We start from the raw sequence: 16,339 nt of genomic DNA on the forward strand, positions 1-16,339 counted from the left end.
TAACAGTAATTAGTAGAGCCACATGTGGATATGAGAAACTTCTTGCACCTGCAGCAATCATTTTTTTAGGAACAGTGGAGGGGGGAAAAAAGTGAGACATTCAAACCTACGTCTGCAGGAGAAGGAAGGCACTTTATAGCTATGGTGAAGAAGCAGAGAAGCAGTTAAGCATCTCCAGTCTGAGACTAATGCATGCTGCTTTCTATAAGGCACAGGGACCAATGACCAACACTTACACCAACCAGTGGTAGCTCACCTGTGGCAGAACAATTGTTCTGGAGTTATCAGCCCACACAACTTCCACTTTGCTGCTGAAATCCACACGAGCCACCTGTCCCACCGAGGGCTATGGAAAAAACAGCAACAAGCATCAGATCCTTAGTTCTAGAATATCAGCAGTGACAGCTTTCTCCAGGTAAGTGAAGCTCATAAGCAAGATGATAATGTAAACAGAGGAATGAGCCAAGAGAAACAGTAATGATTTTTGCTGTTGTTGAAACCCTATCTAACAAGACGTCATGCCCAGGACATTTTCCAAGCCGGTCCATCAAAGACAACTAACCATGTAATAAAGAACACTTTCCAATGTCACAGCCACTCCTGCCTCAAGCCTCTTTGGGGGGAGGAAATCTCAATGTTTAAAGTATTTGAAAAGGTTGCCATCTAGTGGTGGCTTTAGGAATTGGGAATTTCTGTAGCTCCTTATGGAGAAGATCTATACAGAATCTAGTCTTATCTACTGAGCCTCTTCACATCTGGGTGTCCTGCCATTGCGCTCAGAAAGGTTCAACACTCAGCAAGAGGCAACTCTTTTAAAAAGCAATAGTCCAATTAAAAAAACATATCTCATGTTTAGTGTTTAGAGGTTTCAAATCTGCACTAGTTTCATTACTGAAGAAAGTAACCAGAAAGGGGCAGGACAGACTTTTAGACCATTCATTTGTGCATGCATTACTACGCTACTCAAATTCTATGAATGTTTAAAGTTTTTGCAGCAATTTGATAGATTCTAATGCCCCCACAGTGTTCTGTGCTGATTAGTGACGGGTCTGCTACAACAGCAGGAACTCAATTCTATGGATGTGTGCAAAGAGGGGATACACCCCTATGGATGAAGCAAGCAGGGATACACTTCTATTAGGAGCATGACTAAAAGGAGGCCAAGATGCCTTATACCTTTCAGTCCACACCAAAAGACAGGAAACGCAGAGGTCCCTGGCACCTGCACCTCCTCCTCCCCTGATCATGGTTCCTGCAGCATTAAAGGCCCCACCAAGCACACAAATGACTCACCTCATTTTCACCAACTGAAGTGCCATCTTCAGCATTGCCAATACGGATCACAAAGTCAGTAGTGCGGAAGCGGAAGTCTGGATGATCAGCGATGTCATAGACACTCACATCTTCCTCCTCACCAACCAGCTGGCAAAGAACATACAGAGGTTAAGACAGATTCCACACAGATTTTCAAATTCTCAATTGCTTCCAACTCACAGGAAGTATCCAATATTCTGTGACTCAAAAATTATTCAGGTCCTGCTTGTTGGCTTCCCATAGGCAGCTGGTTGGCCGCTGTGCAAACAGAATGCCGGACTAGGTAAGACCTCTAGTCTGATCCAGCATGGCCCTGCATGGCTCTAAGATAAATAGGAGGCACCATAACAGCCTCGCCTTGTCCTTAACATGCTACTTTTCCATATGCAGTGGAGATTCTGAATATGAAATCCTGGTATGCATTCCAAAGCAACTTTGTATTATTTGAATACAAAGTTCGACATTCCAAAATCAGTTCTGAAGTTCACAAGAACCCTCTAGAGCAGGCATGACATGAAGTCACATTTAACCAAAACAGAGGCTGAGAGTAAAAACAAACCCAACAACCCCAAGCTAATATTTAACATAAAGCCGGATCCAGTAAGACTAAGTCAAGAGGATCTGAAAGAGAAAAAATCCCCCCACACCACACCTTGACAGCAGGACAGAGAGTTCTTATTTAGTTCTCACAGTTAATCTTGATATAGCAGTGAAAAGGGCAAAACCAGTTATTAGGGTTTATTAGGAAAAGGACTGAAACTAAGAACAGCCAATATAATATTTGACACATTTATATACTGCTTTTCCAGAAGCTCAAAGTGGCTTATAATGAATATAACACTTAAAATAGCAAAGCAAAGATAAATATACAAAAAACAGAAAGCAGCATAGCAGCATCACCAACTCCCAAATTCACCCAGCTTAGCTCATGGGGCCATTAACCCAACAGGCCAGAAGCCACCCAGAGTAGGAACACCTTGCAACCTGTCCTAGAAGCAGCTAAGAGGTGCAACCTCACCCCAGAGGGGAGGGGAACAGAGGAGAAGATTACTGGAACTTTGCTCCTTACCTCAACATCATCTCCACTGGGTCTCAGTTTGAACCACTTCACCACACAGGTGCGCCCCACATGGTCACCCGATTGCACCACTCCATACATACCAGGATCCTGAGAACTCTGTGCTATTTAGGATTGAAGAAAGATGGATACTCCAGTAAGAGAAAGCAACACACTGTAGCATCAGTTCTCCACAGGTCTGTCTAGTACCCAACACTTCATTTTTCCTGAAGTTACCACCTTATGCCTACTTCATGTCTTCCTCAGGTTTCTATGCTTTACCTGAGGAAGCCAGGCAGCCACGACACCTTGCAGAGAGCTAGCGAGTGTCAACTGAAGTCTACCAACTCAATCCCTATGCATACATAAGCACTACAGAAAGGCTTCAGGCAGTGCATAAGGCAAGCTACTCAACGGGGGCAGGCGGCTAGCTGCATGACCGTGCTAGTACTTTGTCATACACAAGCCACTTTGCTATTCAGGCTGCTAGGCCTTGCAGCCAGCTGCGCCTTGCATTCGTGCACAATTCATCCTTCCCTGATGACAAACAAAGGGGTCATGAGAAATATTAGCTGGCCTTCGTAGCCAGCCGAAATTTGTTCTTGCCATGACTCCCCCCGACTCCTCTCCAGTGGGAGGGGGACACAGGGTTTTCTGACATTATGCTGCGCTCGACACCCAGCATAACTGAGCAGGATGAGCCACTGCCTCCGCCAGTGCCGCAAGGGGGATGGCAGCTCATCCCTATTCTATAAGCCTCAAACAATCAGAAAGCAGCAAGGGGCCTCATGGCTTTCCAAGCGTCTCTAAGGTTCAGTGTGGCATCAGGAGACCCTCTGCTGTGACCGCTTCTGGAGCCAGTGGGGATTCAGGATGAGTCCCTGCAGTTCTCCAGGCTCGGGAGAAGGGGGGGGGGGGCTCTCCTCGATTCCATGGTCTCTCCAGTCATGGGCACATTTGTAGACCCTTGGCCACATGCTGTAAGTAAAATGTTAGAATGCTCTCAGCGAGACAGAGAGAGACTGACTGAGAGAGGGTCAGGCTGGAGAATGAGGACAGGGCAATCCCTTCCGCAAGCTGAAGCAGAGAAGAGCTAAATGGCAGGCTCCCAGGTTCTCCTTTGTTAGAGGCTTAAGCAACAATGAATAAAAGACTAGCATTCCACCAGAACATGGACTGACATTTTTTTTTCTTGATTGGAAGTAAGCAGCACATTCAAACCCTTACTTGCCTCCTTGTCTTCTTATCCACAGTCCATACATTAAAAGAACATTTGGGACTGAGATTTAGAGATAAGCGAATAACAGCTTGCTATCTAGGGAGAAATGCTATCCGCAAAATATAATATTTCAACAGAGCAGAGAAGGGGCACATTTTAAAAAAATTTAAGTGCCAGAGAAGACAGGCCTAGTTTGAAATCCACTTTATTATAAATAGATCCAGCTATCACCACTGTCCAAATACAAGAGGGTGCCACGTTCTCCAAAGTATGGTTCCTCTTATGCTTGTGAGGGCCACAGAAGATATGGTGTTTAATATTCTCAGAAAAAAGCTAGACTGTAGTGGTATTACTACTTCAGCAGCTGCTACTGCACTAGATGTTAGTGACACTCTGAACATCCAGACTCAGATAACAAGTGTTAATAAAGTACAGTACCCCAAAGGGAGCACATTTCACCAGTTACCTCTCTTATCCACCACAAAATCACCAGGGCAAAACTCGTTGTTGTCCAAGTGATGGACAGGAAATAGCTCATTGGAGCGAATGTTTTTCTCCACCGTGCCATCTTGCCACATCACATCAGCTGAAGTCATCGTGGTCACCACTTCTACAGCAACCCTATGACCAGAAAAGGCAACACACTGAAGAAGCCTCCCACAGCAAACAAGGTAGAACAAAATGAGACCTTTTCAAATTTGTGCACAACACAATTTGTGATGCCCTTCATGCTAGGTCCTAAAGCAAAACACAGCATTTGGGAGAAAAATCTTACTGCTGAGAAAGCAGATCAATAGAACATAAGGGTTGGGGCCAAATATGCCTGAGAGGGTGATTGATGCAGATTAAGCTACAGAGCACAAAGCCTATTCTTAATTATGGAAGTCTGTGCTAGAACAATGCTGGCATCATTTTCCTGAAATAATCCTTGCTCTTATGTAAGTGTGAATCTACAAGATCTTCATGAGGATTGCTATCTACAGTGGAGGAGAGATAGAACCTTTAGCTATGTTTGTTCAGTGACAACTCCCAAGTTATTTTGATAAAGTTTAATAGACTTTTACAGCGAGAACACTGACGGTGAAAACAAGTTTGGTGTTTTTTAGTGATTGGCCGTTTTGAACATATTTCTCCAGTGCTGTGTCGACTGCACTGGCTGCCAGCCAGTTTCCAGGCCCAATTCAAAGTGGTGGTGTTGACCTTTAAAGCCCTAAGTGATGCAACCTGAAGGAACACCTTCTCCCATGTCTCTGCCCAGTAGTCTTCAGAGGCTCTTCTCTGGGTGCAGCTGCCCGCAGTGGTGTGGCTACCAAGGAAAGAGCCTTCTCTGTAGCCTGTGGAATGCCTTTCCTGGAGTGATTCACCTGGCGCCTTCACTGCGTATACATTTTAGATGCCAGGTTAAGACCTTTCTCTTCCAGCAGGCATTTAATCTTGAATCTCTTGCTTTCATTAACTTTACTGCTGGTTCTTTAATATTTGCAATGTCTTTAATGTTTTATTATGCTGATATTTTCATTGTTGTATTTATTGTTTTGGTTGTCATTTTATTATTTTTGGTTTTTATGATTGTAAACTGCTCCGAGGGCATTTGAATGCTGGGTGGTATATAAACATAATAAATAAACATTTTTGAAACAGATGTACTAATATACATCAGAACATTTGTGCTTTTTCATCATAGTGATTGGAAATGTTACAAATTCAAAATCTAATTGCCAGATGACTGCTACATAGATTTTGCCCATGATTATGAAGCTAAAGGAAAACAAGATATTCCTCATGTCTACACAATTTTTATTTCAAAACCACAATTATAATAACCCTTCCAATATCACATATATTCATAAAACATTAAGTCAAACCTCTTCACTAGCTCTTTTCAACTATGCTTCAGCAACATCAATTCTTACGAAGGCCCATAGATTGCTTTGTTTAACTAGACAAGAACAAGAGGCCCCAAATGTTCCAGAGTGATCCTGGCTAGCTGCTGCCAAATAAAGCATGCTTTTCTTTTTTGCTGTATAAATAACATGTGTACCTCTTACAAAGACAAGATTCAAAATGTACATGCAGTTGTATCCATTTGGTCAAAAGCACAAAGAAATACAAATTTGGAAGTGACTAATGGATACCCAGATATCTAGTTGGCAATACTTGATGTTTTGCTTTTTCATTTTCTTGTTGTCACCATCTTATCTTACTGGATTGATTTGTAGATTTAAATGATAATGCATGTGTTTTCCCAATTCTCCCTAGTCCCACCTTTTATTTTTAATGGGGTAAAAGAGGTTGAATTCACATCACTAGAGTTGAAAGGATAAGATATCTCTAACACAAATTCACCCAAGGTTCTTTGCTGGAAGGACATCCTGAATAAAGTAGTTTCTATAAAGTAGTACTTAAGGTGAAGCCCAAATTTAATAGATCCTAAGTTCTGTTGAAAGCAACATTGTTTGCAACGTGCTGGCCTCCTTCAGGCTTAGAACAGGCTCAGTATTCATATGCTGCCTGGTCATCATTGGCAACTAGGAATTGTCTCTAGGTGACGAGATGGTGATACAACCCCCCGTTTGCAGAAATTCCTTTAATATGAGTCTGCAGTCCTTAAAAAAAAATCAATTGGACACAGTGCAGTGCCAAACTCTGTCAGGCATCAAGCCAGAACTTCCCTGCCAGAAGCTTGCTTGGTTTTTTAAAGAAATCTACTTTTTGAACGTTATTTTATTACGGGTTGATTAGTGCAAAAAGGATACAAAGTCAGCAAATTATCTTTGGAAGGAGCTCTTATCTCCTGCTTGCCTCTTTCTAACCTTAACCCTGAGCACGAAGGAAGGTGTAAAATGAACTCTAAGTCGCTATTTGCATGTGCTTGCAGCTGCCTTAAACAGAAAACAGCCTGGAAAGTGCTTTTGTATGGGCTTTGAAGGTATGCAAGACTGCTTATGCTCACTCAATAAGAGGCACATTTGATTACTTCACATGTTCTTACGTTGAACCCTGGCATTAAAATCAAAGTTATTGACTGAGTTCTAGCAAACTTTGGTTCAAAATTAGGGTGGCAGGGAAAAGAGAAGATACAGATCCAAACAAGCGCACTGATCTTTTAGAACTGGGGAGGGCGTGGGAACCAGCAGTGACGAACTAACTCCTATGCAACTGCAGTCAGGGCAGATTGGAGAATATTCTCTTCTTTCAAAAACTTAGCTTTTAAATTCAGATAAATAGAGGGAGGGAGGCTATTAACATGTTTTGTTGGCTAGTAATTTCTATGAATTCATTTAGAAGACTTCATCAGAAATTAGAATTTTGGGGTTGCTTGGTGAAGACAAGACATTTAGGGCACAATCCTAAGTAGATAGGTGGCCGCCTCTGACCTCGGAGGTGACTGCCTATCCAAAGCAAGGCAGGTGAGACATGGGGGCGGGGGTGTTGTTGTTGTTCCTTCTGTGCCTCTCCTGCTTTGCTCTTTTTTGCTAGACAGCCATTTTCGGCTGTCTAGCGGCTGGGGGGGGGGGCGGGGGAGGCTGGCCAGGAGAGGAAGCTGCCGTACAACACATAGGATGTTTTGTATGCACAGCTCTGCTCTCCCTGCCCTGGAACGCCACCAGCTCCACCCCTTTTCGGTCGCTCTGTGCTTGTCTTCCGAGCATGGATGGGGCTTCTCCGCGCTGCCTCAGAGGCAGCGTGGATGAGGGGGGAGGTTGGTTCTCCAGGAACCAACCTTGGAGTGCAGGCTCTGAGGTCGATTCCCGGAACAGACCATATCCTATGGCCCTCTAGCGGGCCCTCTGCTCTCTCCGAATGGTACCTTTAATTTGGTTACTTTTATTCATTACAGAGATCAGTGAAACCTGAAAGAACTGACCCAGTTGCCACCACAAGGGTGGCAAAGTATCACCTTTTATACTTCTCTGTTTCTCTTGAAATGCGACTAACATTTTACACACATCACCAAGTTAAAAAATGAAGTTTCATGCATTTCTGTGGCAAAAGCACTTCACATCTGAGAGTGAAAACGGCTAGGATTTCGGTGGAATGATGTGAACCTGTTGCCTGGTTTACCTTACCTGTCACCTGGTTTAAACTCCCGGGAAACCTTGGTTTTCTTTTTCTTATGTTTCCTCTTGAGGTTTTTGATGGACAGTGGGATACTCTTCTTGCGCCCTGTGCCACTGCCACTTTGAGAAGAGGCTGTGGAGCTGGCAGATGATGTTACGGAGCTGGTGTCATCTGTGTCGTCTGCTGCTTCATCATCAGCATCCTGTTCTAATGACTGCAGCTTGTAGTCTGAGGAGCCATCATCCCGTTTCAGTACAAACGGTGGCTGTAACTGGAGACCAGCTGCTTCGTAAGAGACCCCTTTCCCCATTTCATCAAGGTGTTCTTCCTTTACTTCCTGTAAGCTTATAGCACCGCTGGCAGAGTCCTCTCGTTCACATTTTGAGCTGCCTTTAAGATCTTCAGAGTGCTGGTCACCTGCTGCAGCAGATTCTCCTTCAGGGAGGTCAATGGTACCCTGAGAATCTGTGGAGCATGACATGATCTTCACTATCTGCTTCTTCAATAACCTCCTTACCTACAGGGGAAAAAAATGCTGGTCAACAAATGCAGCCCAAGGTGACTCCACATGCCTGTAGGAGAGTTTAATCAGTCAAAGCTGATCATGCTGTTGAGTGTAACGTTTAGCTGAGGTTGTTTTTTTTTTTTTTTTAAAGACCATAGCCTAATGTTTTGCCAGTATGTAATTCTCAGACTCTACGTTTTTCCCTTTAGGAGTCTGACCTATATAGGGAAACCTTTTCCCTTGGAGGTTTGATGGGCAGGACTTGTTTGCCTGCTTAACAGTTTAACATGATTACCCTGTTTAGAAGGGACAGGAAATACTTATTTTATGTCAGACTGGCTCGGTTGTTACCTTAAGCACACACTATGGCTTGCCTGAGGAATCTAGACTTGTTTTACTAAACTTACCTCCTGCTCTAACTGGCTTGGCATAGCTTGATTACTCCTGCCCTATGCCTGTAACTTCATATTCTGCTGTTATCACACTGATGCATGTTTGTACCAGCTCTGCATCCCCTACCCAAAGACTTTTAGAAAAAAGAAAGGGACGGGGGGCGGGGGGGAGAAGAACCTATCTTTATGCAGGTTTTCATTGCTCTACTTTAAGAAAAAAAAACATTCCATTGCAGCTATGGACAATTGCCTCTATTTCAGTGAAGGACAGTGTCAGGGTGGACACTGAGCCCATAGAATCCCAGAGTAGTTCTGATTCTGAGGAAGAGCAGTCGCTCCTGGGAGAAGAGCACGCTCCTCTTTCCCAGGGCCAACAGCTGACGGAAATTCCTCCCACCAGCATTCCTAGCTTAGATAGCAGTCCAGGGAGTGACAGAGCGCGGATAGCAGACTTGGTGGACGCGCGACGCCGACCTAGAGAGTGGCGCCAAATGGAGGGCACAGAAAGGAGGTGTAGTGCCCAGTTGGCGTGCAAACAACGGCTGCGCCCAGAGGATCCAAGGGAAAAGGGGAGGGACTCTCCCTAGTCCTTAAGTTCAGGGGTCTGCCAGTAATTCCCTTTCAAACGGGGACCAACTGTTCCAACTTAGGGCATAGGTACTGTGCTGCTCAGATCTAGTTGCAAACGGTAGAGTTGTTAAGTTGTAAAAGAAGAATAAAGCTTTGAAAGGAATCCCTTTGTCTGTGTCTGGACTTGGCTACTGGATTAGACTGAGAGAGGCCTCCAAGGAGCCCTTGACAGACAGTTGGGTTTGGAAGTTTTAGGGAGAGTGTCAGGAAGGGTGAATGGGCAGCAAAATTACTACTATTATGGAGCAGAGTTGGTGGTGGGCTAGGGCTACTTTTCTTTCCAGCTCAAGTTGCTTTGCTGGGCAGAGGGGCAGGAGCCGGGAGAAGCAGAAGACATGCAAAGCAGGTGGTGTTGTATGGGTAGGAAGAGGTTCAAGTCTGCAAAACTGGGGCTCCACTGGATTCATTATATATCTGGAAAACCAGGTTGCAGTGCTGGCCAACACTTCTCACCAGTTCCACCTGGTCAGAAGGCCATGTCCCTTGTTAAGATTCAGAACTAATTAACAGCTCCATAATCTCAAAGCTAGATTTTTTAAAATGGGGGCTACCACCTATGCTTGTCAGGAAGCTTCCACAGGTGTATGCACGGAGATGTGCTTTCTGTTGGGATTTGACTGTTGAGAGTACATTACATCCATGTTTCAGCTTCTGTATTGATTGCCAAACATCGTTCCAGGCAACATGCTTTTAATTTATGAAACCGTAACTAGCTGGGCCACATGTATCTTAAAATCACTTCCTTCACATTTCATCATCATATCTGAGATTAGGATTTGGCCCTGTCAACTAGAGAACCTTTCATGCATTGTTTTAATACTGTGTACTCAAAGGCTACTCAAGACTCTGTACTGGAATGATTTCATGAACTTCTGCATATAAACTAGTTCTCAAACTGATGTTCTAATGCTTTATTGCCTGTTCTGAATCAAAGATAAAGCATGTGAGAAATCATTATGACCACCACATGGTTCATTCTTACATTTAGATGCTAATATTTTTCACTATGAAATCTGGAATATTTTCAGTGAGTAGTAAGATAGCACAATGTAAGTTATGAGTTTCACCTTTTAATACTTGAAACATCTGCATGTGTTCTTCCAAAATACCTTCACAGACATGAAGGGTAGCAAAAGATTTTGGGAATCCTGTTTTTGTAGGAGATGTAAGGCAAAGCTCTGTCAACGATCAGTTGTAGAAGAAGATAGCCCTGGGAATCAAGGCTCTCATGTCAGTTTAAAGAACTTTATTAGATTGCCTTTCCTCCTCTTAATTTTATTATTTGTTAAGTGTTTATCCGACCCTTCCTCCAAGAAGTTATGGATAATGCACATATTGTTTGCCACTGACCCAACTCAAATGCTTATCAAAACCTAAAGATTCCTGTGGAGAAGCAGGTGCACCCTCCCTATACCAAATGTGAAACAGTTGTGCAAAGGCCTAAAGCATGTGATTATTTTTTTAGGGGGATCAGAGGGAGGGATTTATGGAATTTGGCCTTATATGCATATAAGTGTGTACGTGTCACATATTATGTTATGAGCACAGAGGTGAAGGGGACACCCTACCTGTCCTTTCATCGCAAGAACACAACCTTTGGCTCAGGTAAGTCTTTGAACTGGGCCTTAGAAATGAAGATCATTTTGGGCTCTCCTGGTACATTGGGCTTGATACAGGTACCAAATCAGCAACATGGCTGCACTGTGGATACTTTATGATTTCAACAGGAACTGGTAGAATGGTTTCCAGGGCTCAGAGGTGATTAACTTTGACACGCCTATAGAGACATCCATACTCTATAGCTCTTTCATAAGGTTGTAATCCTTGTGTATTCTGCTGCATTTATGATAAGAGATCCTTAACATCTTACATGTCAAAGGGCTGCTTGGCACATTATGAATTACTGACACAGGAAGTGCTCCCAGAAAGCAATTTCTAGATCTATTCCCCAAGGTTACTCAGTTCTGGATACGATTAAGCAGATCCACCCCACCAAGAGCAGCAAAGAAGGAAAACCAACACGACACCATCATGTCACTTCCAGCTATCCTACAGTGATGCAAACAACAGCAGATGGAGCCAAAGGCCATAGAGGCCATAAGAGGCCAGAATGGAGGAAGATAGAGAAAATGTGAGGACTGTACAGTAATTGAGACTTAAACGTCCACTAGCTGTAGACAAACTGATAAGATGAAGGGGTAACATACAGTGCTTGAAAAGTTCTGAAGACCTTCCTGAGTAGGACGTCCATTGGGACTAGGCTGTCCTGCCTCCTTTACTGCTCCTCTCTCACCAGTGTCTTTTTACATTACAAATATTGCTGTTTTCAGTTGAAGCATATTTCTTAAGTATATTTACTGGCTTTTAGCTAAAGTTACAACCTCAAAAGTGGCAGGAGCAAATTCCAGAAGTGCTACAGCAAATCTGGTTGGCCTTGCTTTTCTGAGGAAGGACAAAAGGACAGGTTGCTTACCTGCAACTGTATCTGTGAACATATGGGGCTATGTGCCTGTGCAGAATGGTAATTCAGAACACTCTAGAGCTGAACAGAGTTTAGGCAAGAGTACCGCCCACTCCCTCTGTGCACCTGTGCTGCAGGTGTGGCTCCCACCTGCGTCTCAGCTCCAAGTCTGCTGCAGCAGAAGAATAAAAGACGGCATTGAAGCCGGGAGGAGGAAGGGTTGTCAGAGTTCACAGATGACCACTTGAAGAACCACAGTTACAGGTAAGCAACCTGTCCTCCTTCTTTGTGGTCTCTGCGACTCATACATATGGGTGACTGAAAAGCAAGAGATTTACTGGAGGGGAAAGATGTCATGCGAAACATGGAAAAAGGACCACCCTGCCAAAGCCTCATCTGCACGAGCCCTGATGTCTAGGGCAGTAACGTTTGATGAAGCTAAGTGGTTGAACCCAAGTTGCAGCACTGCATAGCTGTGGAAGCTGAATCCCCCTGAGGAAAGCAGGAGAGGATGTTACGGCCCTTGTTGAATAACCACATAAGTGCCGGGGAGCCGGAAGCCATGTGACCTACTAAGCGAGAAGTATAGTTGACACGATCCATTTGGCAAAATGCTGGCCCAAAAAGGGCATCCCGTTTTTGGGTCAGAATGGCGGACAAATGAACAAGGGGACATTCTGAATGACAATGTTCTGTTTAAATAAAACAACAGAGCTCTCCTAACTTCTAAGGAATGAAGTTTGACCATCAATGGGGAGGTAGGTGGAGGAAGGAAAGCTGGTAATACAATGTCCTGATCTAAATGGAACTGTGAAATTACTTTGGGAAGAAAGGAGCAGTGTGGGTGCAGGACTACCTTATTTATGTGGAATACAAGGAATGGTTGATCATGCCAATGAGCACACAATTCGCCCACTCTTTGTGCTGAAGTAATGGCAACCAGGAAAGCCACTTTCATCCTAAGTAGCCTTAGGTCAGCTGTAGCCACAGGCTTGAAAGGTTTTGCCGTAAGTTGCACCAGGACCACTGACAGGCTCCATGCTGGAACAGGTGGGGGGGCTGGTGGATAATGGTTGGAAAGTCCTTTAAGGAAATGTTTAACATCAGGGTGCAAGCAGAGGGAGGAGCTCTCTATCTTGTTAGGATTAGCCAATAGTGCTGCTAAGTAAACTTTAATGGATAAGAGTGCCAGACCATTAGTTTTCAACTAAAGAAGGAAGTCCAATATGTGAGGGAGACCACAAGATTCCAGATTCTCTCCCGTAGGGGCGAAACAGGCCAGAAATACCTTCCATGTAGCATTGTATGAGGCCTGAGTGGAGGGTCTGTGGGAAGCAGTCATCACCTCCAAATCTTATTTGGAGAACTGGTTAAGTCGGTCACTTTCCATGCAGTGAAGCATAGGGTTTCCAGATCAAGGTGTCTGATCTTCCCTTGGTTCATTGTGAAGAGCTTTGGATGACAAGGGAAGCATAGAAAAATGTGGGTAGACAGAAAAGTGTGGGTGGACAGGAGGAGCAGTGTTGCGAACCACAGTTTTCTTAGCCAATGTGGGATTATTAGGATGCAATGGGCCCTGTCATCCTCTTTTTTGTTCACAACATGTGTAGTGAGAGGAAAGGGAGGAAAAGCGTAAGTAAGGGTACTTCCCCAGTTTAGGAAGAAGGCGTCACCTATATAGTCTGGGTTGTGTTTCACCCTGCTGCAGAAAGCATCTCATTTTGCATTCAAAGCTGTAGCACAAATGTCAATAGTAGGAGCACCCCACATTTTGGAAATGTTGGACGTGACAGCCGGAGGATGTTCCTACTCATGAGGGGTGGCCCTTGATTTGCTGAGTGAGTCTGCCAGGATGATTGACATTCCTGCTAGGTGGATGGTAAGAGGGGAAACATGGTGGAGTATGCACTGGTCCCAAAAGTTCGGGCTGTGTAACAGAAGGGAAGGAGACTTCGTTCCACCTTGTTTGTTGATACAGAATACGACCGTGGTGTTGTCCATGGTGATTTGGATGGATTGTCCTGAAATGTTTGATTCGAGTGCTCAGAAAGCTTTTGCAACCACAGGCAGTACGAGCGAATTGATGTGCAAGGCTCCTTCCTGCCAAGAGCACAGTCCCCTGATCTTGAGCAAACCACAGTGGTACCCACAGCCAGAAAGGGATGTGTCTATAGTTACTGTCAGCGACAGGCAAAGATGCTGGAAGCTGCGTCCCCGTGAGAGATGATTTGGAAACGTCCACCAGCCTATGGAGTGCTGGACTGGAACGGAAAGAGTTAGAAGGCAAGTTTTGGCATCCATCTCTGGGTTGAAGGCTTGGAGAAACCACAACTGGAGCAGTCTGTGCTAGTGGGGTTACTGCTGTGGTTGTGACCATGAGGCCAAAGAGGCGCTGGATAGGGACTTCTTGACACCGTGACAGGATTTTCAGCTCATGTGTGACATGTCTTAGTGTGTCTCCTCTGTCTTCGGGCAGTTAGCCACAGGCCTGAGTGGAGTTAAGAAGCACCACTATAAATTGCCATGTTTCAGAAGGGATTAGGTAGGACTTCTCCTTGTTGACCTATAGGCCAAGGGATTCCGGAAGACAATGATTCCTTGTAGTCTCAGGTGTATTGCCACTACTGCCATATACTTTGCAAAGACCCTTGGTGCTGTGGCCAGACTAAATGGGAGAACTTTGAATTGGTAGAGTTTGTTAACAAGGGCAAACCTGAGAAAATGATGTGAGGCATGGTGAATAGAGATGTGAAAATAAGCATCACGAAGGTCTATTGTGGTGAACGGGTCTCCCTGACACTGTAGGGGAAGGATGAAGAGGGTAGTCATCCAAAACTTCCTTGGGCGAATGTAGTGATTGACATCACAGAGATAAAGTATAGGCCGAAGACCTTTGTCCTTCTTGGGGATTATAAAGTATCTGGAGAAAAACCTGGTGAGCTTTTGAGTGGGGGTGATTTTTTTTATAGCACCCTTGCCTAAAAATGTGGCAATTTCACTTCTCAGAAATGGAGTAGGACAAATAGAGCAGAAGACTCCTGTGGGAGGGATGTCTTTGAATTCAATGGAGTAACTCCACATGATGATGGCAAGTACCCACATATTGGTGGTGATTGATTCCCAAGCAGCTAGGAAAGATCCGAGTTTATTTGGGTGAGGGAGGGCTGGTGATTAGGACCCTCTGTAAGAGTAAAAAATGAGGTTTGGATTCATCAGGTTTTTTGCCCCATGTAGATTGCCCGTACTTGCCCTGGAACGATTGCCTAGATTGAAGGGAGGTGTATGAGCTTGGTTTAGAGGGTCTGCTTGAAGCTGAACCAGGCTGGCATTGAGCTGACAATTGGTGTTGACAGTACAGATGTGGATGATTCAGGGAGGCTGAAAAGGATAGGGATACCATTCCCATCTTTCATGTGGATGACTTCATTTAATAGACATAGTCGAAGGTCTTGCGTGTGGACACACTGAAAAGGCTTTCACTGTCAAATGGAAGGTCCTCCGCTCTTAATCCAGCTTCCTGGTGAAGCCCTGCTGTATGAAACCAGGTGTGGCATCGTAATGATATGGTGGCTGTCATTGCTCTGGATCCGCAGTTGGCCATATGGCAAGTTGTGTTGATTTGTTGGCTGGAAAACCTATGACCTTCGGCCTGAAAAATCATTGCCATGTTTTTCACATCTTCTGGAAGGTGGTCAAGGGAGGTCAACTCTTTCTCCTGCAGAAACTGCTGGTAGGCTGCCATGCAGGCTTCATAGTTGGCTACCTGAAGTGCCAGAGCCACAGTGGAGTAGATTCTATGCCCCACTGAGTATAATTTTCTCTCCTCTGGGTTGACTGGGGTAGAGTGTGGTTTTCATTTAGTCTTGGATTGGGATGCTTCCACGATTATGTAGTTAGGAGTGGAGTGTTTAAAGGGGAAAGAGCAGTCTTCCTCTTGAACCCTATATAGGTTTTTTTTAAAATCTTCCTAGGCATAGGAGGGACCATAGAAGATTTCAACCATGACTGTTAAATGACATGCAAGAGCGTTGGGTGCACCGGAATAGTTACTGGGGAGCAAAGTCCAGTTGTATCCTCTTAAAAACCAGGTCCCGGGCTGGTGGAGCTTTTATCTCCAAGGCCTAAGGACTTTGGCATTCACAGTATCCGGTCTGCATATGGCCTGACATCATCTGAAGGAGAGAGAGGTTTTGATTTCCTACAGTAGCATCGAGTGAGGCAGTTGAAGCCACTACAGATGACGGGGAGGATGAGTCAGAGCAATAATTGTCCTGTCCTGAAGAGTGATCCTTAGAAAGTGGGCTGGCAGGTGTTTCTGGGTTAGTAACTGGTGAAGTTTTCGTTTGTGGAGCTGTTGATGGCAGCTGGGGTATGATAGCCGGTAGCATTGGTTCCAGGGGTTTGGCAGGATCACATCCTGGAAGAAGTTGGTCGGTAGAGGATGGAGAAGAGCAAATGGTAAGTTAGTAAATTTAGGTACTGTGGTAGTCTGTTGTAGCTGTGCATCAGATGGTTTGGATACCATGTGAGTCGGTGGTGCACAGGTGGGAGGTGCCTCTGATTGTTCTGTATAATGAGGGGAATGAGGACAGTGGTGGTGAGGGTGGTAACAATGGTGGTTTACGTCCCTGTGGTCATGATACTGCCAAGAGGAGGATTGGTGTCATTGTGGCAGAGAGTGGTCCTCACAGTAGTATGG

The 16,339-nt window shown here is 44.7% G+C and overlaps 1 protein-coding gene across 4 annotated transcripts in view; it reads right to left on the minus strand.

Moving 5' to 3' along the window:
- The window catches only part of UBE2O (ubiquitin conjugating enzyme E2 O), a 115,404-nt gene that overhangs the window by 15,178 nt on the left and 83,887 nt on the right, over window positions 1-16,339 (minus strand). For all 4 annotated transcript variants that reach the window (XM_084838177.1, XM_084838175.1, XM_084838176.1 and 1 more), the window contains 5 exons: window positions 7,661-8,169; window positions 4,057-4,211; window positions 2,384-2,496; window positions 1,294-1,422; window positions 257-346 (listed from right to left, as the gene is read on the minus strand). In XM_084838177.1, the coding sequence (XP_084694303.1) occupies window positions 257-346; window positions 1,294-1,422; window positions 2,384-2,496; window positions 4,057-4,211; window positions 7,661-8,169 (996 nt within the window). The remainder of the gene's footprint in view (window positions 1-256; window positions 347-1,293; window positions 1,423-2,383; window positions 2,497-4,056; window positions 4,212-7,660; window positions 8,170-16,339) is intronic.

This window comes from Heloderma suspectum, chromosome 2, assembly GCF_057233095.1.
Source record: "Heloderma suspectum isolate Gila_16-S chromosome 2, 16-S_ref, whole genome shotgun sequence".
NCBI classification, from domain to species: Eukaryota; Metazoa; Chordata; class Lepidosauria; order Squamata; family Helodermatidae; genus Heloderma; species Heloderma suspectum.